At 51.8% G+C, this 22,023-nt stretch overlaps 1 protein-coding gene across 7 annotated transcripts in view; it reads left to right on the top strand.

The window, feature by feature from the left end:
• The window catches only part of STK32C (serine/threonine kinase 32C), a 69,205-nt gene that overhangs the window by 45,590 nt on the left and 1,592 nt on the right, over positions 1–22,023 (top strand). For 2 of the 7 annotated variants that reach the window (XM_069020324.1, XM_069020325.1), the window contains 10 exons: positions 12,248–12,399; positions 13,968–14,141; positions 14,598–14,635; positions 15,303–15,392; positions 15,994–16,097; positions 16,189–16,305; positions 17,763–17,888; positions 18,037–18,168; positions 18,801–18,868; positions 19,669–21,992. In XM_069020324.1, the coding sequence (XP_068876425.1) occupies positions 12,248–12,399; positions 13,968–14,141; positions 14,598–14,635; positions 15,303–15,392; positions 15,994–16,097; positions 16,189–16,305; positions 17,763–17,888; positions 18,037–18,168; positions 18,801–18,868; positions 19,669–19,792 (1,125 nt within the window). In that variant the 3' untranslated portion in view covers positions 19,793–21,992. Of the gene's footprint in view, positions 1–11,350; positions 11,515–11,635; positions 11,735–11,933; positions 11,956–12,089; positions 12,112–12,247; positions 12,400–13,967; positions 14,142–14,597; positions 14,636–15,302; positions 15,393–15,993; positions 16,098–16,188; positions 16,306–17,762; positions 17,889–18,036; positions 18,169–18,800; positions 18,869–19,668; positions 21,993–22,023 lie in introns of those variants that run through there. The other 5 variants (XM_069020320.1, XM_069020322.1, XM_069020323.1 and 2 more) reach the window with 5 other exon arrangements.

Here is a 22,023-nt window from a genome sequence, read left to right as displayed (position 1 = left end):
TTTATTTGAGCCCCCATCATTCCCTGTGGGTGAGTCACGCTGGTGTGGGGGTGTAGGTGGGATGGGAGGTGGGATAGACCCCCACTCCAGCAGCCAGGGACCTGTGGACAGGAAAGAGGTGTGAGAGCAGAAGGCAGAAGCATCATCCTCCACCCAAACACGCACCAATGGGCCTGGGCCACCCCTGCAGGGCTCCACGGGGGGCTGGCACTGCCAGCAGCGGGTGTTGGAGCGTGGCCGTGGCTCAGGGCAGGCGGGGAAGAGGTGGTTGACATCCCCACGGTGGCTGGCTCGGCCTGTGGCAGAGGTGGTCAATGCCCTGTGGTGGCAGGCTGGACGGGCTGCATCCTCAGCATCCGGCAGCGGCTCCGCTCAGTCTGGAGGCAGGAGCGGCATCGGAGCGGGACCGCAAGGCAGCTCCTGCCACTGGTGCGGGGAGAGCTCGCTGTGGCTTGTGTCAGCAGGAGTGTTTCCTCACCTGAATTCCTGTGTGTGCATCAAGGCTCGAGAGCAGGTGGCTGCTCAGGTTCTTCCTGGCTCTTAGATGAGAGTTTTTTCAGCATTAGATTCTACAACAAAATCCACCCACACCCTCCCCGCTCCCCCTCCCCTCCTGAACCCAAAAGAGATCTCATTTTGGGGTCTTTGATTAAGGAAACCTTTTTATGGATCAACATATGCTGCCTGCTGAGTGGCAGATGTGCCTGAATCCAGCCCTGACCCTTTGTCAGAAGGGCCAGCCTCGCAGTGGGTAAGGGGACAGAGAGCTGCAAGTATTACAGGAGCAGGAGGAAGAGGAGTTGCAGCGGGAGCAGGGGAGGATGGAGCTGGGTTATGGTGACCTGGCTGTGTTGGAATAGGCTACCCAGGGAGGTGGTGGAGTCCCTATCCCTGACTGGTTCTGTTCAAGGAATGACAGGACGTGGCACTCAGTGCTCTGCTCTGGTTGGCAGGGTGGTGTTCGGTCAAAGACTGAACCTCGATCTTGGAGGTCTTTTCCTACTGAAAGGATTCTGTGAGACAAAGCCTAAATGCATTACTGAATTCAATAAACATCCATCTGTAAGGACAAAGAGCAGAATGTTTTGGCATTGATCAGATTAATAATTGGAAATCTGATTATAGTTCTGTTAGCACTGCCCTCAGGAGAACCTCCCATTCCTCTGTGTGCCACTGGCAGAGGCTCCTCCTGCCCTCAGCATGGCCCACGCGGCCACACCAGACTGCAGCTCTCCATGGCCAACACTAAAAACTCTAACTTTTAAAGTAAAAATCTGTCCTCTGTCACTAATGATAATTATAAATTTCTAGAGGCTGAAATGTGACCAGCATTTGGATCTTGTTTTTGTTCTGACAAGCCATCATAGCACACACCCCCACCAGCTTGTAAATGGAACTGAGAGATGGAAGGTTCCAGCGTCAGATGCAGCTTTTGGCAACAATAAAATTGAAGCTGTGTTGGACATCAAGGTCATCTACAGGTCCTTGGAAGCTGCAGCTTGTGAGTTTGGGATGTTGTGTTAATGCTCACGGTTGGACAATCCAATTACAAACCATTTAATGTCATAAATTATAAGGAGCAATGTCCTCAGTTCCTATGAAATTCTGAATACATCAGCATGATACAGCAAATAGGGTTTATTAAGGAAAATACTGCCTGGGTTTGTCGACAGCCTTATGGGTGTACCCTGTTGTTACTCTGGGCAGTACCATCAGTCAGTGGTGTCTGTGGAAGGAACTTTCTCCTCTTCTTCACAGGATGTATTTCTTCTTGTGGGTCTAAAGTTCATGAATGCCTGTTGAAGTGTCTGTGCGCTGCTGAGAAACTGATCTGAATCTCATGGGAGTTGTGTGGACACAGCTCCCTAAGGCTGGATACAGTTCTGCTCTGGTTTTCCTGCGGTGAAGGCAGGAGCTGCCCACAAGCCACTACAAGGCTGTTGGGATTTCCTGTGTCTCAGCAATGAATTAAAGATGGAACATGAAAAACAGAAGCGGAAACTGATGCAACTGGTGCACAGCTAACAATAGAAACGAGTGTTGTGACGAGCATTTGACATAATTTTGCCGCAGTTGGAGGGACCCGCAGCCCGTGTTGGGCACCTGGAGTGAGTGGCAGTGCCGAGACTGCCATGGGACAGGCCCTTTGTGTGGGCCCGGCTTGCTAGGAAGTGTCATTCCCAGTGATGAGCACACCAGGTGCTTTTATTCCTCCCAGTTTTTCCTGCCAGCCTTTCTCCTTTGAAATGGCCTCTTTTCCTGTCCTCCAAGGTGGTGATTTGCCTTGTTTCCAGATGAACAGTGTTGGTCTACTGTAGAGATGGGCAAGAAGAGGATGTAGGAAAAACTGCTGTGGGATAGACCTTTGGAGGTGGTTCAGAAAGGTTGTAGGAGGGTTGGGTGTCTCATCCAGCTGAGGAGGTCCCTTGCACAGAGCCCCCACACCCGGGCATGTTTGGGAGCGGGGCTGGGCACGCGCTGCCGCACGGCCTGGAGATAGATCCCTGCTCTCCAGAACCAGAGACCTCCCTAAGGAGCTGTGCCCTGCGACTGCTCTGCTCCACACTACCTTCTCTGCCCAAGACTGGTGGATTGATTTGGGAGCAAGAGACAGAAATGCGTAATTTTCATGGCACCTGCTCTTTTTGTCTCTGTTGATGAATCTCTGTGCTCAACACCACTCTCAGCACTAGGGAAACAGGGCAGCAGAGGATGGGCTGAGGGAAGGGTCAGGCTGCTCAGGCTGTCACTGCAAAGGGCTCCTGAGAAAATAGCCAGGAAATACAGAACATGTTTGTGAGCAGCATGGGTATTAGGGTGTGATTTTTGGTGGGTTTGGGTTCCTTCCCCCTGGCTCTTTCCATCAGTGATGCTGTTGCCAAGGCCAGGGTGAGGGGCCCTCAGGTGCAGCCCAGCGAGGGTCACCTGCTGGAAAGGCCTGAACATTATTTATGTAATGTGCATAGCAAAATCACGTCTGTTTCAATGGTTCCATAAAATTAAAATATCAGGAGTGAAAGTGTTGTGAATTCTAAATTTAGTGCTTTCCATTTTCATACCAACTGGCCGTTTTGTTCTCTGAAATAAAACTATAACTACAGGATCACTTTGACAATTGCAAATTGGCTTTTCTTATTTTTTCTTAGTATTTTTTTATTCTTACTGACCCATCACATTTGGGATAGACTATATTTTATCTGTATTATCAGGGATTCTACCTCCCTTCAGAAAACACTCTGGACTGTAAGTCCATGAGATTTTTTTAAAAGAAGGAAAAGCATGGAAAGAAACTATACTTATTGAACAGAAGCCTTTTGTGTCTCTGCTTTCCACCCTCACCTCCCGTTACTTACTATTTATGTCCAAAATCCTTTGAGATTCCTTCTGTTCCTGTCGCTCTCTCACGGAGTTGCAGTAAGATTGTTGTGCCATATTATTACTTTTGATCTAAAAATTCTTTTTAAAAGTAAATGCTAAAAATTCCTCTCAATAAAGGGCAATGCAGGATGAAATACTTATCTGTTCATGTACAGCAAGTGGTGCAGTTAAACCAAACCACACTGAAGATTACCTGACACCAACCCATTCTCCCGGCTGCCAGCTGGACAAGTGCTGTTTGCCAGGATGCAGGAGCTTTGGCCACCCCTTGCCCCACGTTGGGATTGTGCCCCGTGTGCCCCTCGCAGAGGTCTGGGCAGCTGCATCCTCGGGCTCTCAGATCAGCTCTGCTCTGCTCTGCTCTGCTCTGCTCTGCTCTGCAACTCGAGTTTAGCCCCTGCTGCGATCTTCGGGCTTGTCAGAGAGATTAAGATTGTTGTCCAGAGCAGCTGTGGCTGCCCATGGGTGCCCAAGGCCAGGCTGGACATTGGGGCTTGGAGCAGCCTGGGACAGTGGGAGGTGTCCCTGCCCATGGCAGGGGTGGAATGGAATGAGCTTTAGGGTCCCTCCCAACCCAAGGCATTCTAGGATTCTGTGATTCTAAGATTTTCAAGGTGTTCCTGGGCAGAGGAGCCCCATCCCTGGAAATATGGAGAAATATAAAGCTTATTCCTTTACCTTGGTAACTTGATGTAATTAAGTGCTGTTTGGTAGGTTTGATAGAGAGGCTTGTGAAGCCTGTGAAGGCTCCTTGGGGACAGGCTGCCCTTGTCTGAAGGTGACTGCTCAGGCGTGGCGGGTGGGACGGCTGCAGTGAGGGAGGAAGGAGCCCAGCCAGGAGGAGCAGGGGTTTTGTCTGTGTCACATCACAGCCCCTGTGCCCCCACGCTGGAAGGGATCGGATCTCCACCGCCCCAGCCTCTACAGCTGCTCTTCCAGGGCCAGTCCCTTTGTGCAGCCTGGTGGTAAACGCCAGCTCAGTGGAGCAAGCTTCTGCCAAGGGAAAATTAAGCATTTGGCTGCAAATGGCATTGATTCCTCCTGAGGGTTTTGCACTGTGAAACACGAGTATCCCCTTCTTTCTTGGCTGAAAAGAAAGACCTGTGTTTATTTCCTTCAGCACAGAAGGGAAACTCTGGTGCCTGGGGGCGTGTTGTGGCAGCAGCACAAACGAGGACATTGGGGCCACTTGGGTCTCGATGCCAGCGCCCATCAGGGTTGGATCATGATGAGTGATGAGGCTTTTCAAAATAGCACAGCGAGTGTTCTTGCCTTGGGGTCAGGGAACTTCAACATCAATTTACATTCAGAGATTAAATAAGGCCCTCCAATCTTCATTGGAAGTAATTAGATTTCTTTCTGTTCCCAATATCTGTCAAATATATAGCTAAAAAAAATAATTTTGCCTCTTTAACCAGCCTATCACAGAATGTAGTCTTGGCCTTAAGGAGACATGGCTCCAAATGCTAGACGTAACTCAAAACATGTGTCACCCACAGGGAAACATTGCACAATTTATTCAGAAAACACTCATTAGCTGTGGTTGTGCACAGGGGTCCAGGTCCTCATGTAGATCTGTGAAGTGCTGCTGAGGTGGAGGAAATGCTGGATCCAGGTTTGGATCCATCTGAAAGGCAGAAAGATGGGTCAAAATGTCTTCAGGGATCTCTGCAGGTTGGTCTGAATTTTCATCATTCTACTTTAATTATTGGGAAAGAAAAGCCCAGCAGAGATCTCTGAGCATGTGATTAAAGCCAGACAAAAATGTAGATGCCTAACAGCCTTTCCGTAGGAAGTGTGACAGCTCCAGAACACATCTCCTGGGCTGTCCTCCTCCCTGCTCTCGGCAGAGCTGTCCGCACGGTGGAGGCACAGCCCATCCCCTGCGGAACCTCCCTGGGCGGCTGCTCCATGGCCTTGAGGCAAAGTCCACACTGTGCCACACCGGAGATGTGCTCTAGGCTATGGCCAAAGGATGATCCCAAATGTCTACATTTTTGTTTTAACAGTGAATGAAGATGCCAGGTTTGGGGTGCCTGGCTGGTGATGAGGCCGCACAGCCAGCGTGCAGGGGGAGAGGTGGAGAATCAGGACAAGTAAAAGCAAAGAAAAACGCTCCTCTTTCCTTTTTGTTCTTTAGGTTTCTCTGCTGTCAGTTCTTCAGTTTCTCCTTGTTTATTTGGATCAGTGTCTCTCCTGAGGAAGAGAATACACGTGTTTTGGAGCTGCAAGTCAAATAATCCCCCATATCCAAACTCAATTACAGAAACATCTGCTTAATGTCTGATGGGACCTTATTTTCTCAGCGTGACATTAAGGGGAAATGCTTACTCTGAATCACCTTAAATTGCATTAAATCACAGGATTCAGACCTTGTAGATAACATTCTGCACCCCCCTTCCATGATTTCTTGCAGGGAAATTAGGAAATGTTCCCAGTTAGACACCAGCTGGAAGGCCCTGGCTCCCTGTTTGCGGGGTACCAATGAGGAGAGCTTTTCCTGACATCGTTTAAGTGTGCTGGTTGTCCCATTTGTGTGAGCAAGACAGAATAAGGCTCATTCTGGGAAAAAAAAACCAAACCAAAAAACATGAACAAGCTTAGCTTTGCCTGTGTTTTGAGCCACTCCAGCTGCACCTGCCCGTGTGGTTTCCTTTGGCAGTACATGGAGTGCTGGGCACACCCAGAGGTGACACAGATCCACAGGGGTCTGCTGAGCCTCAGGGAGGTCTGTGGACCTGCAGGGGAGAAGCATAGGAACACATTCTTAGGATTCCAGATTGAAGCTATTGAGATTGTTGTCCAGAGCAGCTGGGGCTGCCCCTGGATCCCTGGCAGTGCCCAAGGCCAGGCTGGACATTGGGGCTGGGAGCAGCCTGGGACAGTGGGAGGTGTCCCTGCCATGGCAGGGGTGGAGTTGTATGATCTTTAAGGTCCCTTCCAACCCAGACCAGGCTGGGATTTTTTGATCCTCTGATGTACAGCACACTGAGGTGCTGTTGAGAACAGCAGGTGTTATTTTGGGTCAGAAGACTTTTTTGGTTCTAGCATAAGCAACTGAGAAAGATTTTTTATGGAAGTGTTGACATGACCTGGAAACACCAACAGGCTTGCTATGAATAGAAGTTTCATCAGCTGCTGTTACAACTTGGCTGCAGCAAATAGCAGTGCTGCATAAAGAGATTTTAATGATTTATGGTGTTCTGACAAATGAGCCCATCAATCTTGTGGAGAAGCACATCTTTTCAGCAGGGAAAAACTAAAGTTGTAAGGCTCCATGAAAAATATCTTAGGGAGGGAAATGTGGCAAGGTGTTTGGAAATGGAAACAACTTCAGCACTTAAAGATGTGAAGGCAGATTTGTTGAGCTGATAACCTCATACTTAGAGCATGGCTCCTGAGGGTTGCACTTGCTTGGCTACCACTGCAGCTTTGGAGTTCTAGGTGGGATACTGGGAACAAATTCTTCCCTCTGAGAGTGGGGAGGCCCTGGCACAGGGTGCCCAGAGCAGCTGGGGCTGCCCCTGGATCCCTGGCAGTGCCCAAGGCCAGGCTGGACAGGGCTGGAAGCAGCCTGGGACAGTGGAAGGTGTCCCAGCCCATGACAGGGGTTGGATGGGATGAGCTTTAGGGTCCCTTCCAACCCAAACCATTCCGTGATTCCGTGCTTCTGTGAGCTGGATGGAAAGGCTGAGGAGAGCCAGCGGCTGTCACTTGTTTGTGTCCCCTGGGCTGGGTCACTGGCACACAGGAAAGGTGGCCGTGGGAATGGCAGCAGATGTCCTGGTCCTGCAAATGGGTCTTTGTGTGCTGGAGATAATGGCTGGGAGAAACACTGCCAGAGACACTGCTCTCAGAGCTGTTCCAGGACAAAGTGCTGCTTAAATAAGCTGCATAGTCCAGCAGTGCAGGGTTTTGATTGATTCAAAGTGTGGTTTTATTCAGGATCAGACAAAGTTACAGGTACGTGTCCTCGCTGAATGCGGGGCGAGTGCCACTGTCACGGGCAGGTTGTGTACAGCTGCAGCCCTGGCCCAGGACTTTGCCTGGTGCCACAGGCCCTGCTGAGCTTTACTGGACCCATTGCCCACTAAGGGTAGGTCTGAAAGGATCTGCCTCGCCCAGAGCTCCCTCCCTGGGGCCAGCCCTGAAGGGATGGAGCGGGTCTGCACAGGCTCCTGCAGGTGCTGGCAGCCTTTAACGTTTCCAGCCTCTCGTGCTCGTGGCACCAAGCTCTGGGTCAGCATCTGGGGAAGGTGAGCCCCTTTGAGGGACCGGCAGCTCCCTTGAGGGGCTGCATCCCCTTCTGGGCCTGCTCTTGTAGGGGAGGTGCTCCTGGGGGTACCCGTGGCAGATGCTTCCAGCAGAGCTTCATCCAGCTGTTCCCATGGCTCATGTGCTTAACGATCCCTGATACTGCAATTATATCACTGCAAATACACCTGCAAGGCAGCTTTAAGCTTTGTTCTCTTGGCTATGCCTAAAAAGAAATTGGATTAGCTGATTTTATCCTTAATATTTGTGAGAGTTTAGAACAAATTATGATGAACTTTTTGATTACCAGTATTACACAGATGCTAATTACCAGGGAAGGGTTGTATTTTAATTGCCAACAGCACCATCATAATACAGGATGGATACGAAGATGCATTTAAATGCCAGGGAAGTAGTTCTTTGTCCTGTGCAGCTGCGGCCATGTCCAGAACAGAGTGATCCCTGTTTGCAGCTTTGCTGATAGCAGCTGAGAGTTTAATTTTTTTTTTTTAATAGATAATTGGCAAGATTCTGCCTGCAGTTCTTGGTACAAGAGCAAAGCAGAGGGGTCCTGGGGATGACAGGATGAAAACCCTGGGAAACGTGAATGAAACCTTGGTGTAAGAGCTGAGCCATTCAAGGAGAACTTGGCTAAAGGAGATGAACTTGTTGGAAGCCAATATTGAGGTTATTCTTTTGGCAGTGCATAGGTGCAGTAAAGCCCTTCTCACCTGCTTTGTGCTTTGCTCAACAAGCTCAGGAAACCAGTGAACACAATTGTCCAGCCTGTCCTTGCCCTTGCAGTCTGTCTCCAAAGCAAAATTCAGTGTTCAAAAATGAAATCAGTTGTCAAAAAAGCTTGAGCTGTTTCTACATCATGGTAAGTGCCTTCTCACTGCTTCTGGTCCTTCAGAATTAAAGACCTAGTTCTTCCTGCTCCAGAGGCTGCAAACCTCCTGTTTCCTCAACACCCTTCCTGAGGCTGCTGCCGTGCGTCCCCCATAGCAGAGACTTCTTTCCCCAGGCAGTCCCAAAGCCTACAGATGCTTCTGGGTGCTGTGGGCAATTTTATGTTAATGCTCTGCATTTCAAATTCTAACCTGTCTGGTAAAATGGCAGTTCTGTAGATACTGGGGAAAACAGGGAGGGATAAATACCCAGCAGAAGCTGGAGGAGAAATCAGTATATGTGGGCAAGGTGCAAACACTGCAAATAAGCATTTTTGTAAACTAGAGCAGTGTCTGGCCCCGGTTCAGAACTGGGTGGGATTAAGGTGTTTGATGTAGGTGTGTAGTGTTGGCTGACTCTAAGCCTTGACTCTGCTCTAAAAACAAAAAAAGTGAAATCCAGGCTTGTGCACTGAAATGTCCCAGTGGCTCTGAGCCGAAGTCAACAGTGTCTGTGTGTGCAAGGATTACAGGGCATCGGTCTCGTCTTACAAAGGCAGAAGCCAAAGAAAGAGAAATTCAAGAAGGAAACCCACTGCTCCCAGTTCAGACCCGAAAGACAGATCCCTGAGTCAGCTGTGGGTTTGTGCACCAGCCGTGACGGTGACGTCCCTCAGGGGGCACGAGTACCTTCACTTTGGATGACCTCTGCATGGCCAGAAGGAAACAATGTCTTTGTGCAGCCGAGGTAGAGCGATCCCCGCTCTTTACCAGCTGCATGGATCCTGCCCGGAATGCAGACACTGCCTTCTGTTAGAGCCCAGGAAGATTGTGCTGTCCCTGTATAACAAGGATAAGTCAGGACAGGCTATTTAATGATGATTAGGTGACCTCTCATCTGAGTGGGGATTTCAGCCCGATTAATTCCTTCAGAATCAGCAGGGGGAAAAGTTACTGGATTCCTAAAGGAGAAAAGGCAAAGCCCCCTTGAGGAAGCGCACCGGGCTGGGAAGGGCACGGGTCCAGAGGCGCTGCCGGCTCGGTGACAGCACAGGCGCTGTCACTGTCTCGGCCCCGCGGGCTGAGGTGCGCCCGGAGGTGTTACCGGCCCCTCTCCTGGCAGGAATCGTGGCTGGGGGCTCCAGCCCTCCTGCGTTATGGGCGGCTGCACACAACCCCTTGGCAGCGCCGGAATGCTCGGGGTATCTGGGACTCTCTCAAAGCTTTTATGTGCCGTGTCTTGAGCAATCCACTCCCAGCTGCTGCCCGCCTTCTGCCTCGCAGGGCTGGCTCCGTTCCACTCGTTTTTCCTAATGGCTGTATTTAACCACCAAACATTCCCTTTGTGTGGCTGCATTGTGCAGAATGAGGACACAGTCATTTCTGTTTCTTGCCTCGCTCTGCATCGTAGACTTGCCTGAAAATGGATTAATTTAAAAAATGCACTCTTGACTTGTTACCAAATAGATGTTTATTCCTTCCTCAGGAACAGATGCATGAACGGAGAAGCACAAAAAGAGAGAGATACGTCTTGTGTCACTGACATTTTGGGGTGACACAAACACATTGATGCATTCTGTAAGCCCGGGCAGCTTGGGAATGGTCCCTGCCTGTGGCAGGGGCACCGAGTGGCCGAGCCAGCACCGGCACCGGTCCGGGTGTTGAGTTAGACCCCGACCAAGAGCCCGTAATGTGATCAGTACCTGGAGATGGCTGTGGTGCAGACAGAGCGTCGCTGCAGCACTCAGAGCCCCAGCCCCACCTGTCCATCGGCCGTGGGGCTCATTGTGCCCTCGGGCAGCTCCCCTGGGCACGGGGCAGCCCCCGCTCATTCCACGGGGCTCAGCTGCAGGAAGGACCTCTCCACTGAGATCCACTTTTTCCCCAGAAATCAGAGAACAAACAATCCCAGAGTGCCCGGAACTGGTGCTGCTGTGTGTGGAGGTGATGCTGTTCCATTGCAGAAAACCGTTTATTATAATTACAGAGTACATGAAGTTTTCATCATTTTCTCATTTGTTATGCTGAGCTCCCATTTTCACTATGGAGAAACAAGAAACAAATGACATCAGAATAACATGCAATACTCATTGAGGTACGGCAAGTCACAACCTAAAAAATAAACCACCTAGAAATTAATGAGCTTCCAGCAACAATGTGGAATAAACTGACATCAGGAGAGAATGTTGCTTGGTGCCTTGATGGCTGTTACCCAGAGGTTTGTTTTTAGAGCAGTTCTACAGCAATAACCATGTTTTAAAGGAAAATTATTAGGGCTTTGCTGCTCAAAGAATTTATAATGTATAAAGTTATTTTTGCCTGGTTTATTGAATGTACAACCAATTCAGCCTGCTCTAGGCGGGGGCTGGATCCTGCTGGTGGTGTGCGTTGAGGTAGGCTGTTTATTATCATTATTAAGTCTGCATGAAGGAGGTTTTCCCTAATGTTTGTACCTGGAACAGTCCCTGACAGCTGGAGTTGATGAGCTCTGCTCGCCCATGGGCACCGGAGGGGTCCAGACGCAGGAAAACAGCTGAGGTCATTCTGCCCACGAAGTGCCCTTAACGTGAGCGCTGAGGTGTGCAGAGATTATTGCAACACCTGATTTTCAGCTCTCACCGTAATTGTAACGACGGCAGAAAATAATCCCGGTAATTCCTGTGCATCGCTAATTGCGGGGTTTATCAGGCTAACGATAACCAGCCATTATTTTGTCACCTCCTTGCGGCAGCGTGTCCCTGATGATATTATACTGAGCACCATTAGCACTTGCAAATGGTTATTAACGGCAGCGTTTGGAGGTGCGGAGTGTTCGCGGCTCTCACCTGTCTGCGGTTTCCTGCCATCCACAGAAATTCCCTTTCCTTGTTCCCACCCGGGTGAGCGGGACCGCTCTCGGCCTGGAGCCAGCCCGGGTGAGCCGCCCTGCGCCCCGAGCGCGGCAGTGGCCAAACTGCCAAAGGGAATGCATCCAGCTCATCGTAATTACCAGCAGGTCTGATAATTAAAAGAGGGCACACATAATTATAGCAGATATAGACATACCATTAGTTCATTTAAAAATAGTTACCGTTTAGCTAATTAGCTTTTAAAAACAGTTACCTTGGTAATTAAGGTGTCGTTAGAGGAGCTGAGCGAGGCGCCTAAGGCCCTGCCGTGGGGAGCCCCTGCCCGGCGGGCTCCGGGGGCAGTCTCGGGGTATCACTCTGGGCCAGGTGTTTATTGTTGTTGTAGCGAATTTGCATTTTAATCGCTTTCTGCTAACCCAGAGGGGATTATTTTCCTCTTCCAGAGCACAGCGATGTGCGTGGCAAGTGAAACCCACCCTGCTGCGCTGGGCAGCCGCGGCTGTGAGCAGCAGGGAGGCGAGGCTGGAAGGGAGGGAGCCCCGCGGTTGCCTGACGCCGGTTTCCATCCAGAGACAGCGAGCCCAAAGGTCTCTCGCACGGCTCCCGGACACAGTTGTTGGGAAAGCTCTCCCTTTGGAAAGCTCTCCGCAGCCGGCCATCGTGCCCTGGAGGCAGCGGCACTTACTGATGGCGCCTGCACTCCCCAGTCGGGCACGGCGCTGGGAGCAGGGATGCTGCTGTCCGTAGGTGCCAAGTCACAGCCTAGGGATCAGGGATATTTGAGGGGGGTGAGGTGCTGAGCAGAGTGGGTCTCAGCCCCTAAAGCAGCAAACGAGGATGTGGAACGCGTTCCTGACTCTTTTCTCCTCCCCACCGCAGGTGTGCATTGTGCAGAAGAGAGACACGGAGAAGATGTACGCCATGAAGTACATGAACAAGCAGCAGTGCATCGAAAGGGACGAGGTGCGCAATGTGTTCAGGGAGCTGGAGATCCTGCAGGAGATCGAGCACGTGTTCCTGGTGAATCTCTGGTGAGCAGCTCCCCCCCCTGCGCCTCCAGTGCTTGCAGGGCCACACACCTGATAATTTGAAGGCCTCTCATAACTTTTTCAGCAACAGATCACTACAAATAGTGACATTTCAAGTTGCTCAATAATGAGTTCACTGTGTGTGCACGGGCAGAAATATCCTCATTACTGAGCGACATTTTAGGGTCTAATTTTAAAAAACACTCCTCAAATCACATTGAACTTCTAAAAACTGCGAAAGTTTTATACCCGAAGTGATGGAAGTGGGAGATGTGTCACATTTGTTTTGTTGATTAATTGCTCCAGAATAGCCAATTAAGTTAATATTGATACTTCTCAGTTTTTTAGCAACTGTAAACGTTTTTCCCAACAAGTAATGAAATTCTGGATAGAACTTGTTCTCATAGCAAGCCCTTTCGGCTCATAGTTTTAGAATAAACCTACATTTAAGATGGGAGCAGAAGTGAGTGATTCATAAGTATTATACAATCCCACATACTCTTTCCTTGGAACTGCAGTCACCAAATATAACAATGAGCGTTGTTTTGGTGTATCCCCACTGCTGTCAGTCTCCCGTGGGACCCACGGCAGATTTAGAGAGGCGGTTTACTCCACAGTAAATATAAATCTCTTTTTCTGGTTTATCTGGTTAAATTAGCAGTTGTGTTCTCCAATTCATCTTCAGGATAGGCTGAGATATTTTAAGCAGGTTTATGAGATTGTTTGCAATTGAAAATGTGAAGTTTCTCTGAAGTGTGTGGCTGACAGAGCCTGAGCTCTGCGCTGGTGGGCTGACACGGCAGTGCTGCTCAGGGACAGTGCCAGGGTGAGCAGGGGGACGTTCCCTGGGATACTCACCTCTTCCAGGGAAGCATTGCTTAGTGTAGGAATTCATTTAAAAAACAAGCCAGCATCTTGAGCTGGATTTGCTTGATTGCGAAGGTGCAAGCAGCAAAGCTGCATACTCAGTTTTGGGCCCATCACTGCAAGCACCTGGAGGGGCTGGAGCATGTCCAGGGCAGGGAACAGAGCTGGGAAGGGGCTGGAGCCCCAGGAGCGGCTGAGGGAGCTGGAAAGGGGCTCAGCCTGGAGCAAAGGAGGCTCAGGGGGGACCTTGTGGCTCTGCACAAGTCCCTGACAGGAGGGGGCAGCCGGGGGGGTCGGGCTCTGCTCCCAGGGAACAGGGACAGGAGGAGAGGGAACGGCCTCAGGCTGGGCCAGGGGAGGCTCAGGGTGGATACTGGGGAAAAATTTTCTGTCCAAAAGGGTTGTCCAGGCCTGGCCCAGCTGCCCAGGGCAGTGGTGTGAAGTCCCCATCCCTGGAGGAATTTAGCAGCCCTGTGGATGTGGCAGCTGGGGACGTGGATCAGTGGTGGCCTTGGCAGTGCTGGGAATGGTTGAACTCGATGGTCTGAGAGAGCTTTTCCAATGCAAACGATTCTGGGATTCTGTGCCCATAGTGGGACCATTTGCAGTTCTCACAGGAGCTGTGTAATTAGGGGAGGGGAGAAGCCTGGCTGGGTTTGTGAGCCCCGTGAGGCTCAGCCGCTCTCCGGGCACTGGTCCCGCAGGTATTCCTTCCAGGATGAGGAGGACATGTTCATGGTGGTGGACCTGCTCCTGGGAGGTGACCTGCGCTACCACCTGCAGCAAAACGTTCAGTTCACTGAGGAAACAGTCAAACTCTACATCTGTGAGATGGCGCTGGCTCTTGACTACCTGCGGAGTCAGCACATCATCCACAGGTAAGTCCACGGTTCTGCTGGCAGATGGCGCCTGGTGGGACATGCCCCTGCTGGGTTTGGGGTTGGTTATGTTGTCTGTGCTGGTCCTGGCCACCCTCTGGCTGCTGATCCTGCCCCCCACCACTCAGAGGGAGTCTGATGTTTCACTGGGGGGCTGAACCTTCCAGGGCATGTGTCAAAGTCATCCAGGGCTTCCCACAAGTATCTCCAGTATTGCGTTATTCATTTTCCTTGGGAATGAGGCCTGAACAAGTCTAATGCTTCCAGTTTTTCACCAAGTTGTCCAGGAAAAGCATATTTCTAGTCCATCATAAAGGGACTTGCCTCATGTTAGAGTATTTTTGTGTTATTTGTTCCTAATTTTTGATGAATAAACAGTTTCAGGATTTTTGTCATTAAGTCTCATCCCTGGTCTGACTGAGATTCCATCTGCTGTAATCTTCCCTCTTTTCCCAGAGATGTAAAACCAGACAACATCCTCCTCGATGAACAAGGTAGGATCACTCTGCTCTTCTCTGTTTGCTCCCTCGTTCATTCCAGGGACAGATTCTTTACAGTCCTGTGTACTGGGCATCTTTTTACCTGGGGAAAATGTGGGAAAAGCTTCTCTCCTTTCACTGGATCATGTTTGGCTGAACATCCCTGTGCTTTGTAATGCTGGGGAGGATCACTCAACTGGCCTGTCTGGTGTGCTGTGGTCAGCATGGAGTGGCAGCCCTGCTTCAGCCCTGGGAATTTGGAGTCATTGCAGTTTAATGGCTTGGAACACCCTGGTCTAGTGGAAGCTTCATGGCAGGAGCTTGGAACAAGATGATCTTTAAGTCCCTTCCAACCCAAACTTTCTGTGGTTCTATGATAGTGTTTCCCTGTTTTTCATCCCTGTAACTTCTGGCCAGTGCTGAGGCTGCTGGGGGTTACTGACTACCTCCAAGTGTCATTTAAAATCAAGACCCAAAGCTCCCTACCCTTTAATCACCTGGCCAGCCCAAATCCTGGGAAAGCTTCGGGATCTCTCATGGCCATTCCATGGGATCTGACCCTGACCTGCCCGTGTCTGTGCTACCCTGTCCGAGGGCAGAAGATTATGAAACAAATGTGTTCTGACTCTGCATTGCCACTGCACTGCCATTAATTCCTTCTTAAAATGTGTCTTTATTTAAGGTCATGCCCATTTAACAGATTTTAATATTGCAACAATCATTAGGGACGGTGAAAGAGCGACTGCATTGGCTGGGACAAAGCCATACATGGGTAAGAAACAATCGCTGCTCTCGTGCCTGTGCCACATTTTGGGAGTGCTCAGCACAAGCTGCCTGATGGGCCCTGGGTGGGGCAGGGGCCCCGAGTTAATTTAGGACATTGATGCTTGTGTCCAAGTTGTTCAGCAGAGCCTGATTGTTTGAGAAGGGGAAGGAGCTCCTGGTGTGAAGGCAGTGTGGTTGGCATGTCACGCCGTCCCATCCTGTCCCGTCCTGTCCTGCCCTCTGCATTACATCCTGCCCAGTCCTCCTCATCCTGTCCAGCCTCCTCCTCCTGCCCTCCCCATCCCATCCTGCACTCCCCATCCCTCTCTGTTCTCCCTGTCTGGCTCCAGCCTTGGCCTTGCTGTCTCCTGGGGTCCCCATGGTTCTGCTGTCCTGTGTTGGGAGGGCTGTCCCTGCAGGTGGCTGACATCCCAGTTCCCAGTGAGGGCAGGCACAGGGCTGCTGCCGCTGCTGCTCCCCTGCCTCACGCAGCCTCCCCTTGGGCAGTCGTGCACAAAAATCTCGGTAAGCGTTGTGCACTGACTGACATGGAATACTGGAACAGAGAACAAGAAATAACCTGTTGCATGTTATCCCTTTCTGCTCAGCCCCGGAGATTTTCCATTCCTTCCTGAGCGGCGGGACGGGCTATTCCTTCGAGGTGGACTGGTGGTCTCTGGGAATCATGGCGTACGAGCTGCTGCGGGGCTGGGTAGGGCTCCGGCCGTCCTGGCCCTCGGATCGTGTGCTCTGGCTGACCCAGAGGGAGAGGGGACTCCTCACCTTTGTGCTCTTGTCCCCAGAGGCCGTACGACATCCACTCCAACAACCCCGTGGAGTCCCTGGTGCAGCTCTTCAGCACCGTCAGCGTCCAGTACTCCTCAGCCTGGTCCAAGGAAATGGTCGCGCTGCTGCGGAAGGTGAATGGTCCTCCTGGGCCGGGCTGGGGTTGGATGGTAGCTGCTGTGTGGGCAGGACTAGCTGGGAAGTTACCAGCATATATCAGCTGGTTTAGCTCTGGCTTGCTTGAGGACTCAGAAGAATAGCTGGTGAGTTTGCTGTCGGAAAGATACACGCGGTGCTGGCAGCAAATAAGTGCGTCTGATAGGAGTTAATGTTGGGTGGGTAACTTGCATAATTAGATTCCGCTTAGTGAGGAGCAGCGTGGCTGGCAGAGGCTGTGCCGGCGCATTCGGCAGGTTTGCGCTGCCATCTGCCGGGCAGCCGAGCTTCCAGGGAATCCAGCCTCTCCCTGGAAGGTGCCAGCAGCCTCCTCAGCCGGGAAGGGACCCCCACGTCCCCCCAAAGCGCTGGGGTACCCCGGCCCGGTGTCCTGCCCACATGCCCTTTACAGCAGTCCTGTGCTCGGGAGCTGCAAGTGCAGCCAGCATCACCTGCTCCGTGCATCGTCACCTTTGGCGTTGGAAAAAGACCCAGCGCTGACCGTATTTTCTGGAAATAGGTGTGGCCACCTAGGACCAGTGTGTGTAGGACTGTGCCACAGTTTAAGGGAAACCGTCCTCCATGGGCACTTTGTGGAGGTCCCACTGTAGGTGCCCATCAGTCGGGAGACCAGCTGCAGATGCCCATACCGAGGGGTCAGGACTCAAATCCTGTGTGCTCTGGGAAAATGGCAAGAACTGGTCCAGAGTGAAGGTGGGGCTCCTGGAGAGGGGCCAGGGTGGACACAGCTCAGCTGCCTTGAGCATCCCACTCTCAGGAGAGCTGCGATATATGTGAGGCTCTGAGTGTGCTCTGCAAAGGTCTCATCAGTTGAACTTCGGGGAAGGTTTTCATGGGAGAGACAGGCATGGAATTTTCTGGAAGCCTTGCCCACACCCTGTGTTAATGCACCTCCATGTTGTTTGTACCCTCACATTAGACATCCCTCCAGCAGTGGGGCACAGGTGCTGAATCCTTTGAAAACCCTCAGACTGCTGTCTCGCAGAACAAGTGAGCATTGAGAGCTTTATTCTCTGTGCTCAGTAATCCGTGTGTGTGATGAATGGAGCGGTGTCCCTGGTGTCACAGAGGTTGGACTGAAAGGATGAGCCTCTGCAGGGATCCATGCCTCCCTGGCAGGGGGAGGAGCATGCGGTGTGGCAGTGCTGGGTGCTGTGGGGAAGGGTTGGGCATGGAGGGAGCAAACCCATGCTGATCCAGGAACCAGTGGTACCTGGTTTCACAACCTCCAGAACATTGTGTTAGGTATTTTTCCTGTAGTCAGTTATCTGTTTCCCACAGCAGAAAGGCTCCTTGACGTGGCTGAACCACTGGAGCTGGCCCAGGCATGCTGCTGCTGGGTGCCTTGTCTTCCTCCTCTTGTGGGAATGCTCTTCTCTCCGGTGCTTTATCACCAGTGTTTTTTCCTCCCCAGCTGCTGACAGTGAATCCTGAGCATCGCTTCTCCTGCCTGGCCCACATCCAGGCCTCGGCTCACCTGTCGGGCGTGGTCTGGAGCGATGTGTGCGAGAAGCGCGTGGAGCCGGGCTTCGTCCCCAATGTGAGTGGCAGTGATCCGTGTCCCTATCCCGAGCAGGGGCTGCTCCTCAGATTGGAGGAACCACTGTGGGAGCAGAGGTTTCCTGAGGGGGAAGTGGTTTCTGAGTCTCTGCTGTGCCTGACCTGAGTCGTGTGGTGTGTCCTGGCAGAAGGGCCGCCTGCACTGCGACCCCACCTTCGAGCTGGAGGAGATGATTCTGGAGTCGCGGCCCCTGCACAAGAAGAAGAAGAGGCTCGCAAAGAACAAGTCAAGGGATAACAGCAAAGACAGCTCCCAGTCTGTATGTGCTCCCTGGGGTAACATCCAGCTGGGAAAAGGCTGGATTTGGGCGGGTATTGCAGCTGTTACTGCCACACTGCAGGAGCCACAGGTTTATTTTGATTAAAACATTTGCCCATTGGAGTGTTTTCAACAACCAAGTATTCCTTGTATGGAAGTTTGACCAAACTTTCACAGTAGTGGGTGCTTTGGAAAGGGAAATGAGCAGCAGAGGTCTGGGCAGCCCGGTGTGTTCAGCCTCTGCCCAGCCTGGGCACAAGGCAGCAGCTTCCTGTGTGCCTTTGCAGGGGCTCCCACATGTGGGCTGTGTGCTGGGCTCTCCCCACGCTGGCTGTGCTTCCTTTCGGCTGACAGCACTCCCAAAATACAGGATACATGGATAAATGCGTTATGTTTGTCAGGAACAGTGTGATCTGTGTTTTATGGAAAACTGCTGCCGTAGATGGCACAAGCCCCTGGTGAAAGCCACAGGCAGCCAGCCCTGCTGCCTCCAGCTGTTGGGCTGAGGTTCAGGGGGTGGGGGCTCCCTCACACATCTGGAGGCTCCTGCACACAGCTGGGAGTGCTGGGGGCTGCAGGCAGCAGTGAGATGCAAACGGGGCTGCTTATGTATGTTTTGTTTTTCTTCAATAGGAAAATGACTATCTCCAGGAATGCCTTGAAGCTATCCAGCAGGACTTTGTCATCTTCAACAGAGAGAAGTGAGTGTGTGGGGTGCTTTTTTTAGGGAAAAATACTCCTTCTTCTGGCTTCCCTTAGGGATCAGTGCCAGTGCCTGACAGCTAGGAGCACCTTGCTGCCAGCTTAGCCCCAGGTGACTGGTGTCAGCAGAGGAGCTCAGGTGCTGGCTGTGTATGAAAAATGGTTCTGGCCACAAAGGGAGACCAGATCGGGGATTATTAACCGCCATTAAATAAAATATGCCATAGAGAGACTTCTGGGATTGAACATGTGTGTGTGACACTGCTTCAGTTCCCCCATGGCACCTCCTCACCCATCCTGCTTTTAGCAGATGATGTTTTGGGAAATGAAGGTGAGGAAGGTTGGACCCAGTGATTGCAGATGATGATCCTATGAATCTATTCTATGTGTTAAAGTCTCTGGTGGGAATAAGCAGGCAGGGGAAGCACTGGGTTAAAGCCACTACTTCCCCAGTCTGGTGCTGTTTGTTCCATAAGCCGAGCGTGAGGCAGGCTCCATGGAGGAGGAGGGGTGGCAGGAGCCTGGCTGTGGTGTGGGTACTCATGGCTGAGGTCTGGGTGGCTGAAGCCTTGCAGGCTGTTGTGGGGCGTTTCAGAGCAGTTCAGTGTGGTTTGCTGATAGGCTGGGCTCTGTCACGACCTGTTTGTGTGCTCTGCGAGGACTCCTCACTCTCCGTGGCTCTGCCGTAGGCACCTCTCGAGCAGTGAGGAGGCACCAGGGCCGCAGCCCACCCTGCCCACTCCTGGGGGTGTTCGTTCGGGGGCTGGCTGTGTGACTTCTGATTGCTCTGCTCTCACAGGCTGAAGAAGAGCCAAGAGCAGCCGAGCGAGTCCGCGTCCGCCTCCGAGACCACCGACGAAGCGGAGGCCGAGGCCGAGCCTCTGCACATGTGCAGCTCCGTGTGCTCCTCGGGCAGCAGCTAGGCTGGGGCCGCCGGGCCAGGCCGCCCGCGCCCTCACCTGCCCTCAGGTGCGCTGAGCACCCGAGCCCGCCCCGCTGCCGCCGGACAGCGCCGGCAGCTCCCCTTGCAGAGCTGGAGCACACCTGAGTTCCCACAGGACTGCCCTCCCGGGCCGTGGGCCGCCAGCCCGGCACCATGGCTGCCTGTCGGGGGAAGATACGGCCTATGCAACTTGTCAAGGGAGGAGATCAACTGACGTAGTCCTTCTGTTTTAATGTCAAGTTGCTGATCTACACGTTTATAATGCAGTGAGAGGACAGGGAAAGAAGCCATGTCCTCGGGTCCCACGGGGAGAGACAAGGAGCAGGGAGGAAGGCCAGAGAGGTGGTGTGAGTTTGACTTTGGCATTCCCTGTTCACAGATGCTGCTCTGGGGATGGGCAGTCCCTGCGTAAACCAGAGCAGCCCCGAGGCCTCCCTGGCACCAGCTCCTGGCAGCCTCCAGCTGTTTGGGTCCTGCAGCTCAAGGATGTCCCAGGCACCTCCTTGTCCTTGCGTCACCTGTCAGTTCCTTTCCCGATTCAAGGCAAATAAATGGGTTTTGTGTACTCCATGGATTCTTCAGGGGCTGGGAAATGTGTATTTGAGATGCAGAATGCATTTAAAATATTTTCTTCCTTGATGTGGCTGCTGCAGGCAGTGAGGAGCAGTGGGATGGATCGGAGGGTCTGGCTCCATGTGGCCAGGTTCAGAGGACACAGTTTATCACGGGCTGAGATTTTGTTGGAGGCAGATAGGGTGGCCTTGCAAGGCTGCTTGGTTACGAAAGACAGGAATATCAAATTTCACCCTTTGATTTACTTTATTTTCAGTGTAAAGTACAAGTACTGTATATAATTTGCCAATACCTGTCTTAACTTCTTAATAAGATGGGAAATCTTCCCTTGCTGCAGCTGTGATGTTGCCTTTCTTGTTGCAGGGGCCTTCACTATATTAGTTGTTTAACCTGCTGCAGAGTGGTTTTTGGTTACTGTGGCTAAACCCGAGCCCTGTGGTGCCACACGACTGCTGTGGTGCCCCAGGTGTGCGGTGGGACCGCAGTCACCGTCACACCATCGGCAGCTGTTTGCTGCCAGACACTGGGAGGCTGCAGTGTTTGCATCTGTACTGGATATTCCTAATGCAAAAATGGATGGGAGATGTTTTTAACAGGTCAGATTCTGTCAGGACCAGTTTTGTTGTGGTTTTGGTTTCCATGAAAAAACCAGAAAGGTGGAATGGTGCGAAGTGATCTTACACAAGCAAGGACACAGTGCGTGTCTCCGACAGTTTTATGTGGGAATTAGTGTGTGGCTGAAATTGTGCCGAGACGTTTTCATGGAAGTCTTTAAGGGTGTGCAGGAGGAGGGGAGCCAAAGCTCTGAGTCCAGTTGCATGGTTATTTTCAGGGCAGAGCCAGTAGATGCTGTCAGGCCTGGGATCCCACCGGGGGTCCCTGGTGTCAGCCATGGGTCCTGCACACCCCGTGCCTCGTTTGGAGCTGCGTTAATGACGCCTCAGGGGCTGTGGCCATTCAGTGAGCGAGGGCTGAAATCGGCGTGTCCTCCTGCTCCTTCTCCCAGAGACAGGAGGGCACCTATGCTGGCTCTGATCCCAGGCTGTGCTGGAGGAACCTGCCCTCTCTGCCCCCAGTAAGTTCCAGTCTCTTTACTGGGCCCCAGCGAGGCCTAATTACCTTCTCTCACCTGTCAGAGCTTGCCTTTGTGTGCAGGTGAGCCACGTGCTCTGGCCCCTTTGCTGTGCTGAGCAGCCCCTGCTCTCCACACGGGCAGCCTGTCCTCTGCCCGGGGCTCTGCACTCACCTCGTGTCTCCATCCCACATCTCTCAGCTGGAACACCAGCTCTATCCTGGCGCAGCAGATGAGGATCAAACCATGCATTTAGTTGTGGATTACAGGTGATTTACTCCACTGGTGTGGGTAGGGTTTTACAGTGAATTCCATTGCACTATTTAGCAATTTCCTGTAAATAACAGTAAAATTTTGGACTATTGGAATGAGAATGAGTGTCACTGATTTTTTTGACCAAATGATCCCATAGATGAGTGATGAAGATAAATCCTATTCAGCCGGAAGCTCTCAAGTCAGGAGAGGTGTTGGCAGTTACAGGACGTGTGTAATTGATGTTTTCGTCGCTTTCCTTAGGACAGGAGACAAGTGGGCCCTGAAGTGGGGGTGGGTGTGTGTGGGAAGGA

Source organism: Aphelocoma coerulescens, chromosome 6, assembly GCF_041296385.1.
Source record: "Aphelocoma coerulescens isolate FSJ_1873_10779 chromosome 6, UR_Acoe_1.0, whole genome shotgun sequence".
Taxonomy (NCBI): domain Eukaryota; kingdom Metazoa; phylum Chordata; class Aves; order Passeriformes; family Corvidae; genus Aphelocoma; species Aphelocoma coerulescens.
The sequence above is the reverse complement of the archived record's forward strand: the minus strand, read 5'-3'. Positions and strand labels throughout refer to the sequence as shown.